This window comes from Herpailurus yagouaroundi, unplaced genomic scaffold, assembly GCF_014898765.1.
Source record: "Herpailurus yagouaroundi ecotype Mexico unplaced genomic scaffold, PumYag 67493, whole genome shotgun sequence".
In the NCBI taxonomy this organism is placed as follows: Eukaryota; Metazoa; Chordata; class Mammalia; order Carnivora; family Felidae; genus Herpailurus; species Herpailurus yagouaroundi.
In genome coordinates, this window is record NW_024420301.1 from 807159 (window position 1) to 815874 (window position 8716).

Here is an 8716-nt window from a genome sequence, read left to right on the forward strand (position 1 = left end):
GGGGGGGGGACAAGGCCCGGTCCATCACACCGCAGGCCTGGAACCCCAGCACATGGGGAGGGAGGAAAGGGCTTGTTGGTGAAAAGGGGCAGATGGGAAAGGAAGGGGTTGGGGCTGGGGACAGGCTTTCTCAGCCCTCCTAGGCCTCTGGAGCCCAGCACTAGGCACATCTGTTCCGCAGAGGGGCCAACCGGGCCCCAAGCAGGCCCCATAGAGGATGGGGCCCCAAAAGCCTGGCCCCGGCTGCGGGAAAACTGGCTGGAAGCCAACTGGAGACTGGGGCCAACCTCTCTGGCTGCTGAGGGACTCACTTTGATGGCTCTAAAGGCACCCCATTTTTGTCTGGGAGGAGAGAGTGCCGGAGGCCCAGTGTTCTTGGGACGTGGGCCAGGACAGGCCCATAAACTGTGTGGAGTCCCTTGCCACGTGGAAGCTGGCACCAGGGGTCCTGGGAGAGGTGGCGCCAGGAGGGCCAGCAACCCTTAGCTATTGCTGCCCTGGAACGGACGTCACGTTTGGGTCCTATTGCCGTGGAGCAGAATCAAAGAGCCACCGGGCAGCCACAAGCAGCCACTGTTCGCCCTGCGTGCCTGGCACAGAGTGTTGGCAGAACCCCTCCCCCTTCACCCCTCGGCAAGGTGGGGGAGCAGCAATCCCTGCCAGCAGGCGCCCCCCGAACCCCCCACCGCTGGTTTCCCGGAAGTTCGGGAAGCCCATCAGCCAGCGGTCCTAGCCTTGCCTGACCCTCGGGGGACTCTCCAGGGTCCCCTGCTGCTCCAAGTCTCCTGCTGCACCCCTGCTTCTGGGAAGGAGTCAGCCCTTCCCCACAGCCTCCATTCCTGTCACTTTGTCCCCACCCACTTCGAGGACTGAGAGTCAAGGAGCGGGGAGAGGCTGGTGTCCCCTAGCCCGAAGGAGGTCCCCAGGCAGTCCCAGGTCACAAGCCACCCTCCACACACCCGGGCCCTCCCAGTGCCACAGAGCACTAGGTGCTCAGGGGAGACGGGGCACTGAGACGAGATGCAGGACGAACTGGAAGAGGCGAGATTGGCTCTTCAGAGACGTGGGGACTCATGTCACCTTTCCTTCCACTTTCCTGCGCCTTCTATGCGTCCCGCTGGACACCACGAAGTGAGAGCACAGGGGGAGGCAACACGGAGGTGGGGTGCGGGACCTGGAGGGACCACCCCGCCGCCCGCTGCCAGGTGCAGCGGCCTTAGCCGCACCAGCGAGTAGGGGGGCCCACGACGCCCCACGGCAACAGCGCGGGAGGTATGCGCTCGGGAGCGCGGCTCGAGCCCGGGGCTCCGTGCAGGTGGCGCTGCACCTACGTGTGCTGCTGACTGCTACGTTCCAGGGAAGCCGGCCGCGACCCCTGACTTTCTCTGGGCAGCTGCCCTTCTGCTGGCAGGTCACCGGGCCCTCTCCCAGGCGGGCCACAGAAACCCTGCCGTGCGGCGGCCAGGTGAGGGCGGGAGAGGACGAGGCCGTCCCCTCTGCCAGAAGACGACAGGCGCTGGGTAGAAGCGCAACCCCGCGGCCTGCCCAAACCTATGCGGGCAGCTGGGAGAGGCAGAAGGCAGACACCGTGGGCACCGGGCAGGGAAGGCCCGACTGGGGCCAAGGAAGGACAGCCTGCGACAGCAGAGCGAGGCCCCAGCCAGTGCCTGCGCCGTCCAGGTGGCTAAGGGGACCGGTGGCCCAGCTCTGCGCATGTGCAGAAGGCACGACAACGCAAGTCGGGAGCCCACGTCCTGAATACCGGTGACAGCCAGCAACTGTTTATTGAAAGTAGCAAGGAGGGCCCCTCGGTGCCACCTTCAAGCCTGGATGTGACTCTTGGCACTGAAGGCCAGGTAGTAGATCACCAGGCCGATGGCTGCAGCCAGTACCTCGGTAGAGACCCAGGGCCCATTCCAGGTGCCCTGCAAGAAAGGAGACCAAAGCCACCTCAGGGGAGAGAAGGGCGAAGAACCAGCCAGCCCCGGCCACCTGCCCTCTAGGGCGCGAAGGCACACCGACCCTCTCCCGGCCCGGCCCCACCCCTCAAAAAGGGCAAGGCTTGTGGCGTGCTCCCTGCTTCCCCTAAGACCGGCTGGCCTCTTCAGCACGCTTACCCGATGGTCCACGCTGACTGTGAACAGGGGTGGGATGATAGAAATGTCCTCGTTATTTCTCTGAGCCTGCAAGGAGATGTTGGGGTCAGGGGTGCCGCCAGGCAGGGTGGGGAGAGGTTGGACGGGCAGGAACGTTGGCCCAAGCCACGGAAGACAGAAGAGAGAAATGCGGAAGGTACGAGCACAGGCGTGGCAGGTGGTCAGGAAGGCACGCCACCCCCCCACCCCCGACCCTGGGTCAGCCTTCTCTGTGAAGGCAAGGCCTCTAGTGGCCTGGAGCTCGGGTAAGAGGCACTACAGGGCGAAGGTGGCCGTGGAAGTGAGGTGCACCCTCCCTCCTGTAGGCCTGGGCGGGGCTCCAGGTCGCTGATACTCACCTTCCTCAGCAGACTGTAGGACTCCTCGTCAAAGAATCTGACCTCATAGGTGCCTGCATGGGCACTCTTGTGGTCTAGGCTCCAGGACACCTGGGTTGGGTAGGTTTGACCGAGGTGGGCACAGTGGACACATCCAGGCCCCCCGGCAGCACTGACACAGTACCACCACCCGCAGCCTGAGTCAAACAACCGCAATCCTGCTCCACTGGGCCATCCCTAGGGCTTCGAAGTCATGCCGGTGGGCAGGTGGCCTCCCCCCAAATGACAACCGCGGCATCAGCATCCCTTACCTGATAACGTCCCACGTCCTGGCCCCGGGTCACGGGAAATTGTTTTCCACTGACATCAGCATAAAGAGCCATATTCTGGGACGGGACAAAGAGAGAGTCACCTTCTCCCCCCCCCCCCCCCCCAAGTCAGCAGAAACCCCACTGTGCTGCTCACAGCAGCACTCGTGGCCTGTGGGCAGGGAGTCTGGGCACACTTGGGGACCACACTGTGTCTGGCAGGGGGCACCACGTAAGAGCCATGGAGGTAGGCCTGCCGCAACCGGAGCGATGCCAGGAAGCCGACCCCCGTCGATGCTGTTACCGCCTCTGCACATCTACCCGCTATGGCCCGACCTCCCTAACCCACGGCAAGCCTGTTAACTGTGAACACGGGTGGGGTAACTGAAGTGTACTCATTCCTCTGAGCCTGGGAGAGGGTGTTGGGGTCAGGGGGTGCCCCCAAGCCACCCAAGGAGTGTTGCACTCAGAAAAGACCACCTAGGCAAACAGCAACCAGGAAAGGGCTCCGGGCTATGGGCGCTCAGGAGCCGAACCCCTGCTGTTTCTCACTTCCCAGCACCCTTACAAGGCACAGCAAGACGTCTACCTACGTTTCCACACCGAGGCAGACTAGGAAAATGTTCTCTTAACACCTGCTTCACAGTCTGGCCTGGTTGTGCCCTACCCTCTCTCCTCTACCCGTAAGTCAAAATCCTCAATCTCCCTGTCTACATGGGTCCCTGGGTCTGATCCCATCAACTGCCAGTGAGGACCTGATGCCCAAGGTCCCAGGCTCCCTGTGGACCTCTGGCTCTGGCTAAATCCCCCCTGGACCCTGCCTCACCTGGACCCTGTTCTTGCACGTCAGGGAGATCTCCACGATGAAAACGGTCTCAGTGGAAATGACGGCATCCGAGGTGGTGTAGTAGGAAGGGGTGATCTGGGGCTCCACGCAGGCCTCTGCTGTGGGGAGAAGGCAGACGTGCTTACGTAAGGCCCAACTTGTGGGTGCTGGGCTGGGGGGCAGAAGGGACTGCCCAAACCCACTTCCCAGACCGTGTCGGCTGACACACGGGGCCCTCTGGAACCTGTCAGGTGGGATGTGAGAGACAGATCCGAACACTCAGTCAGAAGTGCAGTGGCGGTGGAAGGGGTAGGGTGGGATGGCCTTGAAGGAAGGCCAGGGCTGCGAAGGCTTTGTACAGGCGGAACCTCAACGTAAGGGCAAAAGAAGAGCAGGTGAGCGAGCACGCACGTGGGAGGGGGTGGAGGCGGCAGCAGCAGGACGGCCTCACTGCACAACTGGGGCCTGTGGCTGGACCTATGGACACGGAAGCCACGCGAGGGCTTGGGGTTGCAGCCGGACCTCGATTCAGAGCCGTGCACAGCCCTGGCCGGTTTATTGAAGGCACCCTCCGCAGACACCAAGCGTGGTGCGGCTTGCAACCCGTGAGGGTTTGAGATGCAAGGGTCTCTGCCCCCACCCACGGCTGGCAGAAGGCCAAGACTGGCCCCAGTGTCTCCGAGGGAAGGAAACGGGCACAGCTTGTACCCTTTAACAGGGCTGCCCCGAGAGAAAGGAGGCTGCCTCAGCCATCATCACGCTGCTCGAGGCTGCAGGGAAGGAAGGACACTGCCTAAATCACAGGGTGCCAAGCAGATGCTACCAGTGGGAAAGTTCTCAGCCAGCTGCTCTCTGAATGTGTCCTGGCACAGCCATGCATGAGGCAGACAGAGAAGCTTTGCAGCTGGGCAGCAGGAGGAAGATGCCTGGGAATGTTAGTGGGGGCTGGTTCTCAGGGGCCACATCTGTGCCCCGCGAAGCTTGGCTTTTTTCCTAAGGACCTTGTGGAGCACCACAGGGTTTTACAGTCAGGTTTGTCCCTTCCAGACACCACTGGCTACACCATGGGTAATTCCTGAGGGGCAGGTGAGAAGGGCGCGGACAGGAAGCCAGTTAGGCTGATGAAACCCTCCAGGCACCAAAGGCACTGGCCCGAGTGGCGGCGTGGTGTGGCGCATAGGTAAAGTGAATGTGTACAAAGTATCCCTGACTCAGGCCCCCCCAGACTTAGCGCTGGCTCCTGCAAGGACCTCCTCCTCAACACGCTTCTGGACTCCAGTTCCTGAGTTCAACCCCGCCACCAGGTGTTAAGAATCTCTCAAGAATGTACATGTAGATCTGACCGTGGCTCAACTCTGCTGAAAAGCCCTGTAAGAATACACCAGGGCCTCAGGGAAAAAGTCAAGGGTCTGGCCTGGCACTCAAGCCCTCCCCCACCCTTTTCCCCTTTCTTCCCTCTTTTCCAATCTAACTGGCCCACGTTCATGGTCCTTCTGCCGGGCCCCATCCCCGCTTCCTCTCTTCACTTACAGCTCCCTTTCTGGGGAGGCCTGGCCCCACTGCACCGGGTCAGGTGGCTCCTCTCCCACTAGCCTAGTCTTTCACTCGGATAGCCCTGCGCTGCCGAGTTTTGCTCTTGTCCGACCACCCCCACCCCCTCCAGGACTGGGAACTCCGGGTGGGAGCAGGGACGTATGTCACTTTCCCTGCTGGAGCTGGGAACGAGACAGACTCTGGTACTCTTCCTCGGAGGGGCGGACGGTGGGGCGGGGGGGGGGAGGTTTGGGAAGTTTTGGCTGTTTCTTCCAGCAGCCTGGCCGCTGGGTAAACGTGTGTGGTGCAGGAGCGTGTGGTGGCCTCGGTCGCCGCGCCCGGGGGCCACCTGCCTCTCGGAGGAAGAAGGCCCAGAACCCCGCTTCGCCCGCACCCCTCCTCCCCCCACGCACCACCAGTCGTGGGAGAGAGGCTCGCCAGAAAGGGGCTCCGGCCAGGCCGCTACCTGAGCAGCAGGAGAGGCTGGACAGCAGGAGTAGCGCCAGGGCGCCGAGAGATGCCAGCGCCGCCATCGCCTCTTCTCTGCCGAGAGAAAAAGGGAGAGACTCCCCTGAACACGAGGGGCAGACGAGGAAGCGCGACGCGTAAGCAGCGGGGACAGCCAATCAGGCGCCGGCGGGCCAGGCGGGCCAGTGACGCCACAGACGGCACTGACGTGTCCCCTCCCCAGACCAGAGGCCTCGGTGGCCGCCCCATCAAGATGGCGACGGCGGCGACGGCGACGGCGGCGGCGGCGGCGGCGGAGGCGGTGGCGCTCTCGGCGCCGGAAGGGGGCGTGAGGACCGGCGCGTCAGCGCGCGTGCGCCCTACTGGGTCCATGCCGGCTCCCGGCACTTCGCGCCCTGCCAAGCTCTCGCGAGAGCGGAGTCTACGTGTCTGGACGCGCGGCGGTTCTCACTTCCCGTCATGGCGCTGAAGGTGGCGGCGGTCATCGGTGGCGCTGCGAAAGCGGTGCTCAGACCGGCCCTCCTCTGCCGTCCTTGGGAGGTGAGAAGGGGCAGCGGGCCGCGGGGACAGCCGCAGCGCTCGCTGGGCCGGGCCGAGGGCGGCTGGCTTGCGGAGCGTCTTGGAGCCCGATTGGCTGTGGGCCCCGTGAGGGGCGGGGTGAGGGCTACGCGCCGGAGTTGATTGGCTGCCTCCGCTGTCAGTGAGGGGATTGGATCAAGTTGGCCCTTTGTTGGGCTTTCCCAGGGGTCTGGGTCTTGGGCGGGGGGAGCCCCGGAGGGGCGGGGAGAGCGGGCAGCGGCCGGCAGAGTGTCAACTCCCTAGTATCCTGTGGGAGCCCTGCCGAAGCGGTCACGTGTCCCGGCCCGCCTTCCTCTTGCGGCCTCAGGAATCCTGTTCCTTAGCCCCAGTACCTCCTCGGGTTTTTCTGTTGCGGACCTTTTTGTCACTTGTCCCTGTGGAGTTGGAGAACCGAATTTTGCCAAGTGTTCCGGACATCACCCCCCCCCCCCGACATTTTTATAGTTCCAGATGCTTTTTCATCCCGCAGGCGTCCAGAATGGGAGGGAGCTAGATTTTCTGACGCTGGTGAGGTGGGGTGGCCGTGGGGGCTTTGTTTCCGCAGTTCTCCGTTTAGGACCTTGGTTATTCACTCAAGTCTCATGCCTCTCTCTTTACACACTTAAATGAGGATAACTTAGTCCCTGGGTGGGTCAGAAGCCATCCGAAGCATCAGCGAGCCAAGACTGACTTTAGGGGACAAGAGGTATGACCTCCCGGCCTGGCTCCCCCCAACTAACCTACAGTGTGGCCACCCTCCTGTCTCTGGGTTCCAATTTCCCCCCTGTCTCAAAGGATCTAGCCCACCCTGACCTTCCAGAATCCTGTGACTTTGCTGACACTCCTTGTGGACGCATGTGCTATGCCTCTGCCTTCTGACCCCTCGGGAAGACTACCCTTTGACAGCTTATGCTTTATGAAATTCTCATTTCTCTTAACTTGCTGATGAGGGACTTGCCAGAGGCTCTGACGGCTCTGGCAGCTGGGCTCCCTTGGTGTCTTGGTGAAGACTTTTGTGTCCTCCCTGACCTCCCCTTCTATGTGTGCTTGTGTCCACGTTAGGGTGGGGGGAGGGCAGTGAATGGTTGGTAGCTGGGCAGTGCCTTGCCCTGAGACTGGTTGTCCTGGGTATGGGAAGCTTTAGAGATGAACCGTAGATCTTTGGTCCGACTGATTGGGACCTTGTGGGAAAAACACGCAGCCACCATCGGCACTTGATGTAACATAAACATGCCAGGGAAAGGAGCCTCGCTAAGATGTGGAGCATGGGAATCCTTTGTCAGGAACACATACCACTCAGGACCCCTTTCTTTCTGTGGCGCCATCACAGCATGGCTGACGGTCCACCTCCCTGCTTAACGAGTGAGCGGCAGGCCTGCGCATATGTCCCATCCTGCCTTCAACTGGGCGTCTCTGATGGGTAGCGTCACAGGGTGGCATAGGTGTGAGGTGGAACCTGTGTGAGCCCTCGAGGGAAGGTGCCTGTATCTGTCCTGAGCAAGGTCAGGGGAGTAAGTCTATCTGGAGAGCTCTCTGGGGCTTTGGCTAAAGCCTGAAGGAAACATCTAGCATCGGGACCAGGTGAGGGAGAGGTTTAGCCCAGGTGGTGATGTGATCCAAGGCGGGCGGTGGGGGTGGTGGTGGCCCAGATACAGGGCTAGGTGAGGGGGGCAGCTCACCACCGTGGCCGAGTTACCTGCGTAGCACCAGCGGACTCCCAGGAGGATTTACCGCTGGGAGCTGTAGGGGTCCACCGCATGCCGCTCCCACCACTGGACATCAGCCATGAAAACTGGCCTAAGGGGCTGGTGTAGTGAAGGAGTGGGCCTGCCCTGCTGGGGACCAAATGGCTTGCTGCGTCCTCCCAGCAGCCACGTGAAGTGGGTGCCTCTGTTCCGTGGGTTTTAGACAGGAAGCTCAGCAAGGTTAAACTGTTTGCTACCAAGAGATGGTGGGTTTAGACCGAGGCCTCCCTGACCCCCAAGCCCACCATCTCTTCCTTCATTTTCTGGCGCGTTCATTAATTCAGGAAATGTTTCTTATGTCTGAGCTCTGGACCAGGCATTCTGTTCGGTCTTGGGATGACAGTAGGAAATTGGACCGATATGGCTTCCAGCCTCAAGGACTTCGGGGTTGGGGAGGGACCGAGGCAGTTGCTAGGGACAACCTAAGGATATTGTGGTTGGTGGGGTGGGGTGGGGGGGGACAGTGAATGGTTGGTAGCTGGGCAGTGCCTTGCCCTGAGACTGGTTGTGTCGGCCAAGGGGGACCAACAACTTGGCAGCCTTAGGGCATCAGAGAAGGCTTCCTGGAAGAAAGGCGGTGGAAGCCTCCTTCCACAAGTCATGTCGAGAGCCTACAAGTAAGGTGAATCCAGGGGTGCCTGGGTGGTTAAGCATCAGATTCTTGATTTCATCTCCAGTCGTGAATTCATGGGTTGGACTCCACACTGAGTGTGGAGCCTGCTTAGGATTCTCTTCCTCTCCCTCTGCTCCTCCCCTGCTTGTGTGCCTTCTCTCTCTCTCTCTCTCTCTCTCTCTCTCTCTGTCA

At 61.5% G+C, this 8716-nt stretch overlaps 2 protein-coding genes across 3 annotated transcripts in view; one reads left to right on the forward strand and one right to left on the reverse strand.

The window, feature by feature from the left end:
- Positions 1–1752: 1752 nt before the first annotated feature.
- Positions 1753–5848, reverse strand: SSR4 (signal sequence receptor subunit 4). Of its 2 annotated transcripts, none has more exons than XM_040467394.1 (6): positions 5607–5848; positions 3608–3723; positions 2785–2859; positions 2495–2584; positions 2118–2183; positions 1753–1925 (listed from the first exon to the last, which is right to left on the reverse strand). In XM_040467394.1, exons 1-6 carry the CDS (start codon positions 5671–5673, stop codon positions 1821–1823), a joined length of 519 nt encoding a protein of 172 aa, XP_040323328.1. In that variant the 5' UTR covers positions 5674–5848; the 3' UTR covers positions 1753–1820. The 2 variants fall into 2 exon arrangements, with proteins under 2 accessions (XP_040323328.1, XP_040323327.1); XM_040467393.1 differs by having other exon boundaries at positions 3608–3726; positions 5607–5835.
- A 219-nt stretch (positions 5849–6067) lies between these two features.
- IDH3G (isocitrate dehydrogenase (NAD(+)) 3 non-catalytic subunit gamma) overlaps positions 6068–8716 on the forward strand; it is a 10134-nt gene continuing 7485 nt past the window's right edge. Inside the window, exon 1 of the mRNA XM_040467392.1 lies at positions 6068–6148. Within this exon, the coding sequence (XP_040323326.1) occupies positions 6068–6148 (81 nt within the window). The remainder of the gene's footprint in view (positions 6149–8716) is intronic.

What these genes read in the sequence shown, in the direction of transcription:
- SSR4 (XM_040467393.1), bottom strand. Translation starts at nt 5,673, where the DNA reads ATGGCGGCGCTGGCATCTCTCGGCGCCCTGGCGCTACTCCTGCTGTCC. An exon ending in CAGCCTCTCCTGCTGCTCAG is followed by an intron (nt 3,727 to 5,606) that starts GTAGCGGCCTGG and finishes TTCTCCCCACAG; the next exon opens with CAGAGGCCTGCGTGGAGCCC. An exon ending in AGGACGTGGGACGTTATCAG is followed by an intron (nt 2,585 to 2,784) that starts GTAAGGGATGCT and finishes TACCCAACCCAG; the next exon opens with GTGTCCTGGAGCCTAGACCA.